General features: G+C 37.7%; 1 protein-coding gene across 1 annotated transcript; it reads left to right on the top strand.

Moving 5' to 3' along the window:
- The first annotated feature begins 8,053 nt into the window (after nucleotides 1-8,053).
- LOC306894982 (E3 ubiquitin-protein ligase TRIM21-like) lies at nucleotides 8,054-19,849 on the top strand. Its single transcript, XM_079457857.1, has 7 exons — nucleotides 8,054-8,110; nucleotides 15,375-16,166; nucleotides 16,307-16,402; nucleotides 16,503-16,736; nucleotides 17,689-17,830; nucleotides 18,127-18,153; nucleotides 18,244-19,849. Exons 2-7 carry the CDS (start codon nucleotides 15,612-15,614, stop codon nucleotides 18,780-18,782), a joined length of 1,593 nt encoding a protein of 530 aa, XP_079313983.1. The 5' UTR covers nucleotides 8,054-8,110; nucleotides 15,375-15,611; the 3' UTR covers nucleotides 18,783-19,849.
- Nucleotides 19,850-20,047: the final 198 nt, after the last annotated feature.

Here is a 20,047-nt window from a genome sequence, read left to right as displayed (position 1 = left end):
CATCAGTATGTAGGAACTGTACTAAGTGCAGTAAGCATTACAATGTAAACACACACGTACGCACACACAAATTATTTAAGCATTTTTGTTTTGTTTTTCTTATTCCAAACCCTTTATAAAAACAACTACCCTAATAAAAGGACACATTTTTATTTAACTGTATTGTGTGGTTGACAGAATACAATGGGATTTAAAATTACTAGAAGCATGTGAAATTTGTAATACTAGGAAATGGGGGTAAAAATCATGAAAAACTTTTATACTAAATATACTATAGATGTAAACAACTAAACCCACACATTTAATACCTTGTTAACAGCTTTTGTAACTGCATGGTTCTTTTTTTACCTCTGCACGTTACACCCATGATGTGTATAAGAACTACAAGAAAATTTACATTAGTTTGTAAAACATTTTAACTTTTTTAATTTTATACATATATATGCATATAATAACTTATACATATAACTATATATCAGTTTAAATATATATTTTAAGATTTTTTTTCTTTCTATTAAGTAGTTTATGCAATTAAAATCTATAATAAATGTTAAGCAAATATTAATCTATGTATATTTTAATAAACATTTTGGATCAGTGAAAATTCAGTAATTTTATTACTGTGGCAATTATTTTATATATTATTTATATATAATAAATGTGAATGAAATTATAAATGTGAACAACTTTAAAAACACAATTAAACCTGGATAACAGTTTTTGTTACTGCATGGTTCTTTTTTTTACCTCTGCATGATGTGTATAAGAACTACAAAATGATTATTATGATTATTACTATGAATGGAATGGAATGTAAGTAGACGTTTTTAACTTTTTGAATTTTATTCATATAACTATATATCAGTTGAAGAGATTTCTTTTAATATTTTCTTTCTATTAAGTACCCTAGTTTATGACATTTTAATTTATAATAAATGTTAAGCAAATATTTATCTATGTATATTTAAATTATATTTTGGAATGGGTGAAAATTCAGTAATTTCTTTTCTGTAGCAATTCTCCAGAGCCACCATATATGGAAAAATACATTAATGCCTGGTTTCACAGACAAGGCTTAGGACTAGTCCCAGGCTAAAATGAAAGTTTGAGCTGACTTAACTGAAAATAAATTGCCAGGTCCAGATAAATATATCTTTAAATATGCAATTGCCATTGTTTTGTCGGAAGATGCACACCAATGATGTTTTTATCTAAGGTATTTCAATAAAAACGACTTAAATATCATAATTTCACTAAGGCATAGACCTGGCTTAAGCTTGCCTTGTCTATGAAACCGGGCCTAAAATCACCAGCAGAATGTCATGTAGATGTTTACATATATTTCAAAAAATATTTCTTTATTGATCTTATTTCATGTGTCTGTAATGAGTCAACATGTGCAAAAGACACTTAATATGAATTTCTTCATGTGTATTCTATCATATTCAATAAAGTAACTTTCATTTACAAGACTAAAGCACTTCATGTTTCCTAGAATGCTCTTAATGTTAATTAAGTTCTTCCTGTACCTCATTCTGTAGATCAGGGGTTTTCCATTAAAGTTCCAAGAGTTCCGTTCTTTATATTTTCTTCCAAACGGAGGTCCGGACAATATGTTTTTTTGAAAATAAATAAATATTTAATCAATTTTGCCCAGTTGGATATACTGTATAAAATATATGATCATATGTAAGGCCATTTATATTATATTTTGATATCCACAGTATGTGTGTATTGTGGGCTCTGTGGTTTAGGGGAATGACCTCTTAATAGAAGTCAGATTATTCATATTTGTAAATAAAATAAAAACCTACTGACAACATCCAAACAGCAAATGTAATGTAACAATTAAAATGCTCTCATCATAGACAGAAAATAAAGTCACTTATGTCCTTATCATCCTTCAGAATATTCTGTGAAAATATAGACTGAATAATGCTAAAATCATGGTGAAATTATTGCTTGAAATTATTTTTGTATTGCCTGTTATCTAATACACAATTAGATTATGAGACTTTAGCCTGGGTTTTCACAGCGTCACAAATGCTGCCATGCTGATCAATAGTCTTAAATATAGATAAAAACTTTATGGTTAATAAAATATTACAAATCTGTATGAAAGGTTGGAGACATATAGCCAACAGATTAATGGATATAAATGCTTTGAAATTTTCTGCATTTTGTTTACTGTTGTGTGCCCATTTATCTGCACTGCATGTCTACACTAGTGTTGTTCAAATAAGCACGTGTCTGCTGCTCTTCCGGCGGAGCGTTTTTGGAGGGAGAGAAGCAGCGCACGCAAAGTGGAAAGAGTTAAAAGGAAATTCGTTTGGCACTAAATGAAGATATTAGAAGATACAGCGGCAAAAGATAATTTAAAATCAATGTTCCTGAGAGCGAGTCAATTTATTTATTTAAATAAAATATGATGCAAATTTGTACCATTGTTCACAATAGCCTACCTCAATGTTTAACTAGAAATTTTGTTTTGAAATTATTTTATTTCGTATAATTTGGCACAGAATGAAACTTTTGGTGTCAAAATGATCCTCCTAAAGATAACTTCCCAGCCAGCAAAGACACATGGGGCGCAATGGGTTTGATGTGGGCAGCGTATCTGTGTCTCAGTTGGTTTTGTCCATGGGTTCCATGTAGGCCCTACATGGGTTAGCCTAGATTAATGACTAAATGAACACTGATTGGAGTGCATACTACACTGAATGTTGGAGTAAATGATATAATGAAGTTAAAACAAGCCTACAAAACACAGACATGACTTACGGCCGGGCCACACACACTCCGTGTGCAGTCACCATGCCACAGCCATTAATCTCCAAAGGTACCTCAAAACCCCAGGGGCTTTATTGTAGAGCCTGTTTGGTATACCGCTTAGTCCAGGAGCTGAAGCTGATCTTGGGTTCATTCTTTTCACTCCAAATCTCTCCACCCCATAGGTGTAGATGATCTCCATATCTTCTCCAGTTTTCTGTTGACATCTCCTTTTTTGGCAAGATCCGAGTCAATGGTTGCCCATTCTTTGTTGCAGGATTTAGGCTAAAGTATCTGAGGTCTTCTTCCATTCCATTCTTTCCTTTCCACGGCTTGGTGCGGCTGGGTAGTGTCCAGGTTGCTGATTGCTGGTAAGTTTGTGCCTTGTTGGGCTTTGTCTGGGGTACTGATACCCTGTGGCCCGTGGGGCTTGTCCCGCCACTGGGCTTTACCCGACTGATTTGCCCTACCTCTTTTGAATTATTGGTAAATGCGGGACTGAAGGAATATCGTCTGCAATGATAGGAAGAGCCGACATCGAAGGTGACCAGCATGGGCAGAGTGGCAGGTGGGGAGTTCAACTGGGGCGGTACACCTGTCAAACAATAACGCAGGTGGCCTAAGGCGAGCTCAGGGAGGATGGAAAAGATTTGTTTCATACGTCGCGGGAGCCACTTTTATGGAATTATGTGAATTAGGGAACTCTTAGACAGGTTGATCCCATATACTTCCATTATATGAAGCACAGAGGGCTGCGGATTTACCAAATAATCGTTTTTATTGTTCTACTCAAGTAAATAATGTCACCCACATTACGGATGGCCTGGCAGGGAGTAAATAAACTGCAAATTTGAATTTATGGGTGAACTATCACCTCTTTGAATACCGGGAGGGGAGCAGAAGTTCATTTGCATTTAATGGGACACACAAAAATGGTGCGTTTTCCATTGCAGTCACAAATGGCCATGTTCAACAATGTATAATGAAAGATCTGTGGTGTATTTTGAGCTCAAACTTTACAGACACATTCTGGGGATACCACTGACTATTTTTACATTGCAGAAAACATTGGCGCTTTTAGTTTAAATTGAATTTAACTTTGTTAAAGGACAGAGTTGTCTAAAGAAAAGCAGGTGTTCTTGATCGGGGATGAAGACACACACAAACAAATCCTGAGCAAATGTTTGCAAATATGTGGATAGTCAGCAAATGGCTTTTGTGCTAGGTAATGAGAGTTACTGGTCACTGATTGGAAATGTGACATTAAAATTGATCATAAAAGAGAGACAGATACTGCATACACCGAAGAGAATAATTTACCTCTTTGAAAAAGTGACTCTGATTTTGTGTGACTTTTATTGAAGTACATAGAGGTATTTAAAATAATCAACAGGTCTCCATTCCATGTGGTAACGCAAACACTTAGTTGCAGAAGAAATTTTGAGTTGACAAACCCAACCTGGTTTAGATCAGGTTCAGCTGTAGCACAACGCTTGGATTAAACTTTCTCTGTCAACTCAGGTTCGATACAGAGTTTGTGAGGTGCATGCACTTGAAAGTGTGACAACAGCCAATCACATGGAACATGGAAAGCTATTTCTTGCATCTGTTGAAGATGATGAGATCATTATAGGAAAATTTCATGAATTGAAAGATATTTACAAGGCATGAAAAAACATTGCTGCAGTGAAAGTTTGAGGAGGCGGCTACCGACTATATCAATACAGAATCAACTGAATTTAATTAAAACCCAAACCAGCCTTGTAATGCAGGCCACTAGACTGCTGTGTCAAATCATAAAACGTCCATCTCTAAAACTGATGGACTGATTTAAATTGTCAGTAACTTTGTGAATGTATTGTTTTTACCAAAAAAAAACTATCCTCTGTGTTCATCAAAACAAAGACATTTATACAAATATGGAATAACTTGAAGATGACTAAATTGCTATTGAAGATTTGGTTGAAGTATCCTTTAAAGTTATTATTCAAGATAATATATTCATTTATTAATTTATTAAATTCTTGTTTATTCAATATTAAAAATAATGTAACTTAATATAAGAACTTGTTGTTTCAAATTTAATAGCTATTTTGATATAAGTTCGATATTCTGAGATATGTTGCGTAAATATCTTGTTATTTTGAAACAATAACATGTTATTTCATAACCTCTTATTAAGGTATTACTGATATTAGCCAGTAGAGAGCAGAATACAACGTTTGCAGTACTTGTATATTGAAAACATTAATGAGAAAACAAAAAGAATCTTTATGTCAAGGTCAAGTCAAAATAACTCATTAAGCCATAGGTTTCATTTGTTTCATTGCATTCGGTTCGGTTCACCGTACAAATAAATAAATGACAATTTTAATGCTAAGGTAATATTTAAATACAAAAATCCTTGCAAATGATTATTTGTCACAAACATTTGCCCATATAAATGTTTTTGTGCTGACGCTTTTATAATGTTGCATAGGAGCTTTAGAGAAAGCACAAAAAACATAGGAAACCGGAAACACACATAACACAAAAATTTTGTAAAATTACCAAATTAAAAGAAAATTAGGAAATTACAAATACATTTAGCAGCTTAGAGGATTTAGATGGATTTAAATGCTGCCGCGTTCCTTAGGTTAACACATGATGAGATTTATTAGTGGGTGAGTAGTTGTAGAAGATGATGATGAAAACAATTAAAACAGAAAAGAAAATATATTATAACTTCACTTACATGCCAAATTATAACTTAAATGTAATGTCACGTTTTACGTTTAACAATGTTACTATGTTGGCTATGCTACTGTGACTATGTCACAGTCAGAAGAAAGAGAGTGTCCAATCTACTCATCCCCTACTTCCGTACTATCCAACAGCCAAAATGGCAATTACATTCACCTACACCAGAGACAGGAAGTGACGCAATTTACACTGAACGGTTATCCTGCTCCGCAGTGACCTGCCTCATTCAGCGACCTTGGGTTCTTGCTTTCAACTGCAAATCATTTTTATTGATATTGTAATTTGAATTCTCAGGTGTAAACTAATAACCATGGCTACAGCTGTAGGTCTTAACAGGTGGTGGACACAGCTTTTGCCAGCGCTGTCTGGACCAGCACATCAGCATGAGTGATCAACAATGCCCTCAAAACCTCAACACAGGAGAGAGAGGTGAGATCCACAAACGGGACAAGCACTTGATCTGCAGATTATGTGTGAAGACCAGTGAAGATGGTGGAGAAAGAGAGAAAGAGGTATGAATCTTTTATAGAAAAGTCGACATGTGGCCTTTTTAAGCATATGAATATTGAGTTTATCTTGTTTTAATGAAATTATAATTTGAAGTAAATTCTATTACCTAATATATAAAATAAAAGCAGCATAAATGTGGCTTTAAATCTTGTATAAGACATCTGCTTGGTTACATTCTGATGAAGCTTTTTAAACTACTCAGACAGTTTGGTGTGTCGAACAGCAAAATACTATTAACAGATGGAAAAGCATGATAAACCTGAGTGAAAACAAACTTGAGGAACTTCAAAAGACTGTCACAAAAGACCAGGTTATATTATTTTTTTTAAATACACTTAGAAACTAAAAATGTTCAGACACCACATATGTGACCCTGGATCACATAACCAGTCTTAAGTAGTTCGGGAACATTTTTTGTAAAAGCCAAAAATACATCGTGTGGGGCAAAATTATAGATTTTTATTTTGTGTCAAAAATCATTAGGATATTAAGTAAAGATCTTGTTCCATAAAGATATTTTGTAAATTTTCAACCCAAAATATATAAAAACTTTATTTTTGTCAGTGGATGGCCTGCTACTGTCATGATTCTGCCTTCTCTTGTCTTGATTTTCTGGTCTAGGGGCAGAATCCTGACAGACCCACGTGTTTTATGTGGAGAGAAACATATTATTGTCAATCAGGACATCATATGCGTTCTCTCCAGTCTCGTCATTGGCCCCGCCCCTCTCGTTCCTAGTATTGCTTTCCTCCTGTGTCTCATTACTCACACCTGCCCATTGTTATCTCCTTTGTTAGTTTTCCTATAATATGCCCTCATGTCTATTGTCTTGTGCTCGTTCGTTGTACTTGTTCACAGTCAAGATTCTGTGAGTTTGTTGTTCCTAGTGCCCTTGTCTTTGTTATTATGCTTCGTGTGACTGTTTTGAGATCGTAGTTTGTTTTTGCCCCCCATGTGGGAAGTGTTTGTTTTCAATTTCGTACTTTAGTTTTGGTTAGTGTTTTCCCCCCATTGTGGGTGTTTGTTTTGTGTTTTATCATTAAAGTCTTAACCCCTTCACCAACTGCAATTGGGTTTTTCGACTACGTTCCTGACAGCTACAATGCCTCGGATTAACAACTTCAAAAGGCGATTTTCTTGCACCCTTTATTTCCAGAGTTTTACACTTGTATCTCCACCAGATATTGTCCCATCTTAACAACCCATAAATCAATAAAAAGCTTAACTATTCAGCTTTCAGTTGATGTAAAAATCTCAATTTCAAAAAATTGACCCATAAGACGGTTATGATGGTTTTGTTGTCCAGGGTCACATATATATATTTTTACGAGTGGGTACAGGACACTGTAGTTCATCAAGTAAGAATAGCAAAATAAAATAAACTGTGACCTATTATACCCATCAAAAGCAGTATGATTTCGGGTGCGGGTCCTTTTAAAAACTACAAACATGGGCGAATATGCATTGAGGGAAAGAACAAACGGATTAGTTAAAACTGTTGCATAATGAAACACCATTAAAATCCTTGATAGGGTGACCTCTAACATCGAATTGCAAATCGTTTTAAAATTTTCACTGCGTGTTTTAAGTAAATACAGACAGCAGTTTTTTACACCACAATTGGTGTTTGCGCTGCCGCAAGCTGTTAGTAAATCAGGCTCTTAGTTGCCAAAAGTCATGCCCTTTTTTTTGTTTGTCTAACAGAAGAAATATAAAAATATTTTGTTAAAGATAAAGATTTAAAGTTGGCGTTATGTTGATAATGAGTAAAAAGAAACAAAAGTTTTGAAACACAGACTAGATGGTTTTTAAGGAATGAGAATGTAAGTTTAAATTGAATTTTAATTTGTTCATTGATGTTAAACAGACGGAAGTTCTCTAAAGGAAAGCAGGTATTGCTGATGGAAACACACACAAGCAAATCCTGTGCAAATATGCAAACCACTGTGGATAGTCAGCCAATGGCTTTTGTGCTGGGAAATTTAAGTCAAGAGAGGGATGGATAATGCCGGGAAATGAAACTAAAATAAATGATAAGAGAGAGAGAGATACCGCATACACTGAAGAGAAGATTCACTTCCTTGGAAAGGTAAGTCTTATTTATGATCCTTTATGTGTGACTTTTACTGAAGTACATAGAGATATTTAAAAGAATCAACAGGTCTTCATTCCCTGGAGTGCTGTGTCAAATGGTCAAACTTAATCTCTAAAACCAATGGACTGTTTTAAATCGTCAGTGACTTTGTGAATTCATAAAATCTTTCTCTGTCTTCATCAGAAAAAAATAAATGATCATACAGATTTGAAAAAACTGGAGGTTAAGTCAATTACAGAATTTTCATTTTTGGTTGAAGTATCCGATTAAGTTATTATTCAAGATAAAAATTCAATAAATAAGTATTTAATAAATGAATAAATTATTATTTAAATATAATAACTTATTAGTTCGGTACAACCGGCGTTATGTTGCGTTAAAATCTCGTTATTTTGAAACAATTAGATGTCATTTCATGATAAACTCTAAAAGATAATATTGTTATTAGCCACTAGAGAGCAGAATACAAGCACTACTTATATATTGAATACATTAATGAGAAAACCTCTTCAAGAAGCTTATTTAATGTTATATATGTAATATGATTTGTTTTATCCATATGGTTTTAGTTCTCTTTCTGCCTATCCAGGTCGCATTTGTTTATCATACATATGTGTCACATTTTAGGATTTATGTGATCGAGGGTGCAGACTCTCATAATTTTGCCAATTGAGAGATGTACTTGGGTTAACATTGTGTTGACCCTAGAACAACATTTTAATCCACCAATCATTCGAGGGATGAATTTGCATTTCATGCAAAGTTTAACGTCACAACTAGGGGCTTGTACACAAATGTTATTCACATATTTCACTCTGATTTAAGGGATAATTTATTGTTTATAGGGTTATAGGCTTTTTTACAAAAATATTGTTACAGCATCAAAAAAGTAAAATCAGTTTGAGGGAGGGCAGAGACGAAAATGGCACGTCTTGTCACTTTTCTTGTAAATTTTCTTTTCATACTGTATCATTTCTAGATTGTGGCCATTTCACTCCAGGGTTTGTTGTATTTCTACAAAATGAAACCTCAGGAAAGTCATCCAACAGCAATGTCAAAGACTGACATAATGACAAGACAAATGCAAACTAAGATAAAATAATCTGTTATGTTGACCTGTATCTCCAGTTTTCAATTTCTGCACATAAATGCAAATAGAAACAATATTTTCAATTTTTTATAGATGGTAAAAAAAAATTGATAGTAGTTCACAGAATTAAACAAAAATGATAACTTTACCTAAACAAATACCTTTAAATAATAAATGAGATAATCAGAAAAACATTTTTTGCACGGTTGAATCTTAAATATATGATATATGTAAGATAGTAAATGTATTGCAAGAGAAAGTGTGAGAGTGATTGACAGCTTAACACACTTGCTCTCTGACAATGCAATGAGCCTGTACCATGCATTGTGTAGGTGTGGTTTCTATTTCAGTTAAGGTTATGAAAATGAGGATCCACCCAGTGCAAATGTTTAAAGTCAGGCTATGATCGTATTCTACTTTACCTTGCACAAAATAAGCAACCCCTTGTGTATAGACTACTTTGCACGATACAAAAAAATCTTAATTTTATCCTAAATATATAATTAAACCTTCAAGATGGTCGTTTGACATTTTCATTAGTCATAAATGTTCTGTTTGTTGTATTTTATTAACACTGTCATCCAGTGTTAAAATTGTAACAGGAAGTTCTTCTAGAACAGCAGATGATTTTATGATAAAACGAATCGTCATGTTTGCTTGACTTAAATCAAATGCAAAATAACTCATTAAGACATAGGTTTCATTTTTTTCATTGCTAAGATACATAAATAAATAAATAACCTGGCAAATGATTATATGTCACAAACATTTGTCCAAATAAATTTTTTAGTGCTAATGCTTTTCATAATGAGCATTGTTGCAGAGCTTATCGAGCTTAAGAGAACACACAAAACATACAGGAAACAGGAAATAAGGAACAAACCACATAAAGGACAAAACACAAAAATATATTAAAATAAAATAAAACCCAAATAAATAAAATAGGAATACAAATAAATAAAAATGCAATAATATTGTATAGATATTTATTAGATTTTTGACATTATGAACACCTGTGTTATGGGGTCAAATATCTGTATTCATAGTGATAAAACGATTTGAAAATAGGTCAATGTTTTAAAATCACACTATTTCAGCACAGTTTAATTGCTCAATAGGACATTTCGTTTGTCGACTAGGCATCCTGTCATGATTCCGCTATCATTCTTTGCAGCGGATTCATGGGATAGCCTTAGGTTTTGTGTGAGAAAGACATGGCGTTGTTTTGATTTTGACTTGCCATGTGCTTTCTCGTGTCTTGTCTGTGTTTCCCGCCCTTTTGTCTCATTAGCCTTCCCATTAGTGTTTCATTACCTACACCTGCCCCATGTTAATTATCCTGTGTTTCTCCTTTAAAACATCCTCGTGTTCATTGTCCTGTGCTTGTTCGTTGTACTTGTTTCCCTGTATCGATCCCTTGTCCATCGATCCCTTGTCCTGCAAAACCTTTAAGTATTTTCTAGTCTTTGTGAGTGTTCCGTTTAGTCTTGGTATTTTGTAGTTAGTGTTCTTGTCAAGTGTGTTTTGTTCTTATCAGTTTATCGTGTCCCCTGTTCCTGTTTTGTTACCCCATCATGTGTGTTTGTTTTTTGTTTTGTATATATATATAGGCCTATATTAAAGTCCTTGTGTTAACCCCTTCATCCCTGTGTCTGCCTGCACTTGGGTTCTCCCTTTAACCAAACCGTGACAGAACGAACGAGCCAAATCTGAACCCAGCAGGCAGCATGAACACTGACCGCACAAGTCTGGCCCATCGCCTCTGCAGCCTTCGCCAGGGAAGTGAGACTGTGGATGAGTATGTGGAGAGGTTCCTTGACATTGCTGAGCAAGGCGTCTTCGGGAAGGGGGAGCTGGCGGTGCTGTTCAACACTGGTCTCAGAGAGCCACTCTCTCGCTCGGAGATGAGGGCAATGAGGCCGTTGGACTTCGACGCCGTGGGGCTAACTGCCACAGCTCGTTCGGAGTCCGCGACCTCATTGAACACCTTTGACTCATCTCCGCTGGTTGCGATACCCGAGAGTGGTCCTCTGCAGATCGGTGTTGTGGGCATCGCCACGCACCCCTCTGCAGCCTCTCCACAACCGCCCAGTCTCACTGGCAAGCGGGAGAGACGGGAATCCTGGGGGTCCTCTTCGGAGGCCTCCAATCCGTAGCCAGACCTGCCCTTCGTCTCCTTCCTTCTGCCGGCTACCGGATGGGTGGCGAGACTGAGAAGGAAGAGGCAAAAGAGGAGGGCACAGAAGCAAGCCCAGACGGTGCTGCAGCCTGTGTCCAGTGCCATGCCAAGTCCGGTGGTCCCGTCAAGTCCGGTGGTCCCAAGTCCTGCCCTGCCGGCCTTCCAGCCGGTGCAAAGTCCTGCCCTGCCGGCCTTCCAGCCGGTGCCAAGTCCTGCCCTGCCGGCCTTCCAGCCGGTGCCAAGTCCTGCCCTGCTGGGCCTTCCAGCCTGTGCCAAGTCCTGCCGCTCAGCCGGGGACTCCTAGTGCCCCTGGGACTTCGCGCTCTCGAGCGCTGCCCCCAAGTCCCCTGGGACTTCACGCTCCCGAGCGCCACCCCAGACTAAACCTGTCCCATCTTATCCCAATCCCTTCGGACTTTCCCTCATGGACTCATGTTGTTCCCCCTCCCTTGTTTGTTATTTTTATTACGTCACCCCAACCCTTTTGTAATGTATTCTTGTCTGCCCCTAATCTTGTTTACTATGTTTTGCCTTGTCTTGTCGTTGTCCCATTTTACCTTGTCTTGTCAGTATACCCCTTGATAAACACCTGGAGGTGTTCATTTAAGGGGGGGCTTATGTCATGATTCCGCTATCATGTCATGCTTCTTCTTGGTCTTGCAGCGAAGTCATGGCATAGCCTTAGGTTTTGTGTGAGAAAGACATGGCGTTGTTTTGATTTTGACTTGCCATGTGCTTTTCTCGTGTCTCGTCTGTGTTTCCTGCCCTTTTGTCTCGTTAGCCTTCCCATTAGTGTTTCATTACCTACACCTGCCCCTTGTTAATTATCCTGTGTTTCCCCTTTAAAACATCCCCGTGTTCATTGTCCTGTGCTCATTCGTTGTACTTGTTTCCCTGTATAGATGCCTTGTCCATCGATCCCTTGTCCTGAAAAGCCTTTAAGTATTTTCTAGTCTTTGTTGGTGTTCTGTTTAGTCTTGGTATTTTTAAGTTAGTGTTCTTGTCAAGTGTGTTTTGGTCTCATCAGTTTATCGTGTCCCCTGTTCTTGTTTTGTTACCCCATCGTGGGTGTTTGTTTTCTGTTTTGTATATATATTAAAGTCCTTGTATTAACCCCTTCCTCCCTGTGTCTGCCCGCACTTGGGTTCTCCCTTTAACCAAACCGTGACACATCTTCTATGTCTGGATGTTTTGGCCATGGGAGGCCCACGAAAGGTTGATCAGACCTGGGTGTGTGTTGCATTGTTACATGGTCATTTGGCAGCATATGCTGTGTCCATCCGCCTCAACCACAGCCAGTGGCTTCTTCTTTCCCCCCAACTGGCCAAGTCTTGATTATCCTTCACTGGACCTGTCCTCTGAACCCAACTTCCTGTGTCAATTAACTCAACCAGATTAGTGGCTGCAGCTTCAACAACACTTGCTTTGCTGGTCGTTTGGTGGCATCACACCTCAACTCAACCATACGCAACAACCTGATGGCTAAGACTGTTCTAGCCCCACTGGCAGCGTTAATGCATGTTCAGTGTCCAATCATTACAACACAATTTTATGACATGGTCATTTGACAGCCCATATTGTGTTCTTTGTTTCAACCACAGTCAGTGGCGGCTTCTCTCTGCAACAGTAGGAAGTTCTTTGAGTACCATCCTATATGCATGTTCTCTGATCCCGACTTCCTTAAGCTGCCTTGTAGAGGAATTGGAAACAAAGCCCCTGCAGCCCACTTCCACCAGGAACACTTTCCCTGCCTAGCCCTAATCTTCAGCCTCCGCTGCAAGGTTGGTATACCCGAGATTCTTTCTTTCAAATGCTTCATTAATTGCTTCTTCCCAAGGCACAGTCAACTCAACTATGATGACTATCCTACTGGAGCTGGACAACAGGGCCTTTTACGGCCGTAGATTGGCCGATGCGATTTCCAGGGGGGAAGTTAGTCTGCGATTTAAATCAATTCACATTTCCCAATCACTGGCTATGCTCAGCAGACCTGAATCTGGGTTTCGGGGTGTGGCCCGCTTTTTCTGCCCCTCCCAAATAAAAGGTTACCTATTTATCGAGTTAGCCTGGGCGTTTTGGGGATGGCATTTGCTGACTCTGTTCCATTGGTGTTGCTTTTTGCCATGTGGATGTGGTTATGCCATAACCAATTCCCCCTCTGCCATATTGAACTTGTCTCACGATGTCCTTATGTCTAAGGGCTGTCTTCGCATCTGCTACTAGTGTTGTTGTTTTCTAATTCCTCCCTGTCTCAATTGTTGCAGCAGCATTTTTACAGGGATCACAGGATTGAGCATTATCTCCAACCTTGACATGGTAAGAGAGAGAGCTCCATTCCCATACAGCCCTATTTACCTTATGTTGCAAAGGTATCTTGGTAGCCCAAGCCTTTTCCTCACTTGTGAACTCACCAATCTCTCCAGGTTCTTGTCGTGAGACACTGTGAGATCAGATATTGAAATTTGCCACATCAGGCGTGGCAACAAGCCAAATTGGAAGTTTCAGCATCCCATGAAGAGCTGTATTATTGATTTTCTCAAGTCCACTGGCTGTCTCTTGCCTGAGTTGTTCCGTCTGTTAAGCGTCTTAAAAGATCTGGGGTGTACCACCGTCAAAAGCTTTTGATGGGATTGTCTGTGACCGTTGGTATGGGCTCACCCTCTATACTGAACTTGTCATTGGTAAGCCGGCACATGAAATAACAAATGTTGTGGAATTTGCTGCGTTTGAACTCAGTTTCTTCCCAACTAACGTTTTCCTGGAGCTTATCCATGGTTGTTGTGAGGTCATGTCATCCATTTATGCCCTGATTGGAGGTAGGTGCAACCCACTTTTCAAACATTCTCCTCCAACCACCCAACACGATACCCAAACTATTATTTCCATTCCCATGGTGAAAGCCAGTGGTGAATTGTGCAACCTGCCATTGTGCCAACCTCCAGCTGTTGCCACGTTTTAGTACTATCCTGTGTGGTAATGCAGGCGAAATATTCCTTAATCAGCTTTGTTACCTGCTTTGAAAGGCATGTCAAGATCTAGAATAACCACATGTAGGTCTTTCTTCTTATGTTTTGCCATTTGCAAACGGTGCAAGATGATTTTAGCATGCTCCAAACATCTGGAGACTATTGGCCAAAACACTTGTGAAAATCTTACCTTCCACATTCAAGAGTTTCAAGAGTCGAAACTGTTCAATTGTTGAGGAGTGTTTCTCCTTGGGGATCCACCTGGAGTTTTGTTCACTAAATTGGTCCTCAGGAATGCAAATTGGCTCTGATTGTCAGAATTAGTTTTTCGTAGGTGTTCCTCAAGATCTGTTATAGGTAATTGAAGGGCCCAGTTTTCTCCTCGCTAAAAATGCTACTGACAAACTTATATTTACAATAACATTTAGTCATTTAGCAGACGCTTTTATCCAAAGCAACTTACAGAGGAGGAAACATTGAAAGCAATTATAACAACATAGGCAACAAAATGCATCATAACTAGTCCATTAAAGTCTAGCACAGTATACAAAGCTAACAATAGTGAGGTTAGTACAATTGTTTTTTTATTTTTATAAGAAGACAGAAATGAATTAGAGATTAGAATCAATCAGCTACATGTTGATGGGAGAGATGCGTTTTCAGGCGTTTTTTAAAGATGGCAACAGAGTCTGCTGATCTTGTAGCAGCAGGCAGATCATTCCACCAATGTGGAACAGATCCAGAGAAGGTATGCGAGGGTGACATTTTTCCTTTTTGGGATGGTACCAATAATCGTTGTTTATTTGCAGACCGCAGGGATCTGGAAGGTACTTTAAAGTATCTTTGTAAAAAGCGGTCCTGGTTATCTCCTTTTTCTTATGTTGCTTTGTCAAGCTCTCTGTTGCCAGGCAATCTCTTAATATTGCCAATAGTTCAAGTGGCTATATAAGCTGAGGCCACTGAACTCAGGGTGAGCTTGAACTCCACAACCAATGCTACGTCTATTTTCTTGTGTTTTTTAAGGCTCAGACGAAGGACTGCTACCCAAAACTAATCGGTACAACAACGCTCTGGAACCCGGGACTTTTTCCCCCGTGGCTATATGGACACTATTTCCCCTTTCCCCTATATCTGCAGGTTCAGTTGATAAATATAAAACAAATTGTTCAAAAACACGTCTCCAGCTTGTTTTATTTACACAATCCATTTTTATAAATTTTATTATTCAAATCCTCACGTGTAAACTCAGACCTAATCACCATGGCTACAGCTGTAGATATCTCTCACCACCTTCAGTGTCCCATCTGTAAGAACATGTTTGAAGATCCGGTCACCACAGGCTGTGGACACAGCTTTTGCCAGCGCTGTCTGGACCAGCACATAAACATGAAAGATCTACAATGCCCTCTGTGTAAGGATGCTGTGTACACAAAACCCAGGGTGAACGCTGCTCTCAGAAACCTTCTGCTAGAGTTTCACCAGGTGAAGATGGACTATATGAGTCTCTACACAGGAAAGAGAGGTGAGATCCCCTGCAACGTCTGTGAGGAAAACCGACCGTTCAAAGCTGTGAAGTCCTGCTTGACCTGTTTGCTCTCGTACTGTGATCACCATCTGATGCGCCATCAGTCTTTGGAGATGCATAGGTTTCATAAACTGGTGAGTCCGGTGGAGAGATTGGAAGAGAAAGCGTGTCGTGTCCACGGCAGACCTCTGGAGCTCTACTGCAAACGGGACAAGCGCTTGATCTGCACCTTATGTGTGATGAACGGTGAAGATGTCATATCTGTGGAGACAGAAAGAAAGAGGAGAGAGGTATAAACCTTTTATAGAAATGTCTCAATCAAAATTAAAATACAATCAGCACAAATGTGGTTCTAACACTGCTTGGTTACATTCTGGTGGGGCTTTTAAACTGTATCAATGTACTCAGACAGTTTGGTGTGTTTCTGCAGGCCGAAGAGCAAAATACCATTGAAGGATTGAAAAGCATGATAAACCAGAGTGAAAACAAACTTCAGGAACTTCAAAACATTGTCACAAAATACCAGGTTAGTGTATTTCTTTGAAATGTATATATATATTTTTTAATATTTCTGAGAGTGAATCTATAAACAGACACAGAATGATCAGTCACTTCTCTTCTCACAGGCTCATATAGACGGAGAGCAGAGGGAGATAAAGGAGGTCTTTGCTGAAGTGATGGATGTTGTGAGGAGAGCTGAGGAGGAGCTGCTGACTCCTCTGGAGGATGGAAGAAGATGTCTTGAGAAGGAGATGGCAGAGAAAACCCAGCAGATACGAAAAGAAATCCTGAGGTATAAAGAAATCATCGATCAGTTGAACCAAAATAAGAAAGAGGAAGATGACAACGTCTTTCTCCAGGTCAGTGACTATTTCTGTATTTTGTGCATTTTAAGAAATAGTTCATAATTAACTCAACCTCATCCTAGAATGTCCCAACCCATGGTGGGAAGCCGTGTCATGGGAACCACTTAAAAACCACATTGAGAAGAGCTCAAAATTTGACATGGTGTGTATGGCAATATCAGGTCAGACAGGTACTGCGGAGCCAGGTCATGCAAAGCCTTACATTTTAACATAAGGATTTAATATTAATACAGTATTTTACAGGGAGCCAGTGTAGAGACTCCAACACAGGAGAAAAATGATCACAAAACCAGGGGTCTTTCATGAGGTTGAAAGTCACGCCTAAGTTTGAATTTGAATGCCATAGAATGGCCTAACAGGCTTGTAAATTTGTTGGATTTGCTTTGGTAGAGGCTGCTGGAAGGCGATGGAAAGACCCCTGCTGTTTCTTTTCTTCTTTATTATTTTTCTTTCATTACTCATTTACTTGTGTGCCTTGCTTTTTTAGAATGCATTTACTGTATGAATGCAATTGCAAATGTTTTTGTTTGTATTCAATAAAAAAAGAATAAACATATAAACTGTTGTATAATATTTACTAAATACTCAAGTTTGATTGGCTGGAAGGTGTGCATTAAAACATGCAGATAGTTCCAGACATTTGAATGAAGGTTCAAATTAACCGACAAATTTAATGTCGAAAATTACCACCATCTGTATAATGTCTGATCAAAATCTTATCAATTAGAGCTTTTTACTACGCAAATGACCCTGATAATGCAGGTTAATCCACAGCTAGCTTCTGCATCATGTCTGGTGGTTCTTCACCTCCACATAAACATCCTTTAATCAACAGCTAGCTGTATATTATCCCATACTAATGCACTATTTATGTGAGAATAAATAAAAAGGAATACTATAAGCAGGCCAACACTGTAATGTTGTGATGATTTTGTCTCTCTTTCAGTCACAGTCTTCTGTACCTGCTGAATTCAAACATGATTGTACAGTTTCTATTGACACTGAACTGACGTTTGGCTCCATGAGAAATATAAACTCAACAACATTGGCTTCTATTAGGACTCTGCTGGAGAATCTTTGCCCTTCTGGTGAGATTTGATGTTTTTGAGTAGGGATGTGTTTAGTGGGGTTACTAAAGCCAGCGTCACTGATAGTATCATGACATTTTCAAAGTACCTCCCAGAAACACATAATGAAAAATATGAATATACAATTCAGCCAAAACATTATGATTACCTGCCATATGCAGACAATATTCATTTTTTCTGCGGCTGCTCATAACGTTTTGGCTCATCGGTGCATACATATTATAAAATACCATCTGATCATTAATAACATCACTGTGCCACTGTAAGAATAAAGTCTTTTAACTTTTTGGTTTCAGAAATGAGAAGAATTCAGTGGTTTTCAGGTATGTATAAGAAGAACATATTTCTGAACTGCTACATTGGTTTATTAAGCTCTCAAGAATTCCATAACTGAGATTTTTCTCTTTACACAGTGGATGTGATTCTGGATGCAGACACCGCACATCCAAGTCTGGAAGTGTCTCAGGATGGCAAAACCGTGAGAGTTAAAGAAAACGTTCACGAAAATTTCGATCTGGTGGGTGGAATCCTGGGAAGGCTTAAGATTACATCTGGAAGAGCATTCTGGGTAGTGGAGGTGGGGGAGAAAACGAGTTGGGAACTCGGTGTAGTGAGAGAAAATGCAAATAGGAGAGGAAAAGTCTTCTACAAGCCCAAAGAGGGTTACTGGGCCATCGTGCTCTGCGGTTCAAACCTATATGGAGCTTTTGAAGATCCTCCTATTCAGCTTCATCTCTCCACCAAACCCCTGAAGGTGGGAGTGTTTGTCGACTATGAGGATGCTTTCGTCTCGTTCTATAATATGGACAATCGGTCACATATTTACACTTTCACTCAATGCGACTTTAATGAAACCCTCTGTCCGTATTTTAACCCTCATTTTAACAAAGATGGTAACAATTTTCATCCAATGATCATATGTCCTGTCAACCCAGATGGCATCTTTATTTAGTAGCTGTGCTATGTGCAGTAAGGATAACCCTGCATGCACACACACACACTCGAACGTCTGGTTTAATATCTCAGTGGGGACAGTCGATAGGTGTAATGTTTTCTTGCACTATACAAACTCTATATTTTATCCCTTACCCCAACTTAACCTTTAACATTTAACATTTTAAGATTTAAAAAAAAAATTGTTCTTTACAGTTTATTCGCATTTTTGATGTTTATGTTTAAATATTTGGTTAAACTATAATTTTTGTTTCATTCCGTGAACTATTACCAATATTTCAAATATGAAAATCGTTTCTCTTTGCATTTATTTGCAGATAATGAAAACTGTAGAAATGCACTTTTAAGTAATACAGCATAATATTTGTACATGCATTTAGGAAAGTAAAAGAAAAGTGATAACCTTGATTTTGCACCAGAGTTTTCATGTTCAGTTTTTCACTTTTGTATGACATTGTCACTCCTGACGTTTGATTTAGTTGTAATTCAACAGACACTGGACTTGAATGGCCATAAGACATCTCTTGTAATGAAAATTTGGTGCGGTCTCTTAATTTTTTCTGTGTATGTGTCCATACATTCTGTCTATGTGTACCTATATATGATATATACGATAATTATTTAGTGATAGTGAGTTGGGTACTCTCTTTTTTGTTTACATTTACATTTAGTCATTTAGCAGACGCTTTTATCCAAAGCGACTTACAAAGAGTTCAGGGAGCAATAAGCAATATGTCATACAAAGAGCAATAATACAATAGGTGCTAATACAAACAAAAGCTAGACCACTACCTGTTGAGAGAAGAGGGTTAGTATTTTTCATTTTTTTTAATTTAAGCATTCTTATTCTAAATCCTTTATGAAAACAATTTAGAAAAAGGACATATTTGTATTTTATCAAATATTTGGACCAAGTGGTTTACTATATTGAGTGGGTGACAGAATACTATAAGGTTTTAAAATTACTAGAAGCATTTGAAATATGCAAACCAGTGTTTCACTCTCTGCAGACGGATGAATGTTACTGTTTTGAGTTGATCCCGCTTGCAAGCAAATAAATATTTCAAAGACAAATCTTGGTCTCATCTCTCAGAAATGTTTCCACAACATGATTCTTTTTTTTACCTGTGCATCTTACTCCCATGGTGTGTTTATGAATTAAGTGAAAAGTGAGAAGTTGAAGGTAAAAATATTACTGAATGGAACCCTATGTTAGTATTGTTGGTATTTTTATTAATCTATATATTAGTTCAAGAAACTTTA

The sequence above is a fragment of the Barbatula barbatula genome (genome assembly GCF_947034865.1).
Source record: "Barbatula barbatula genome assembly, chromosome: 1".
Lineage (NCBI taxonomy): Eukaryota > Metazoa > Chordata > Actinopteri > Cypriniformes > Nemacheilidae > Barbatula > Barbatula barbatula.
Note: the sequence above shows the minus strand (reverse complement) of the source record. Positions and strands in the feature narration are given on the sequence as shown.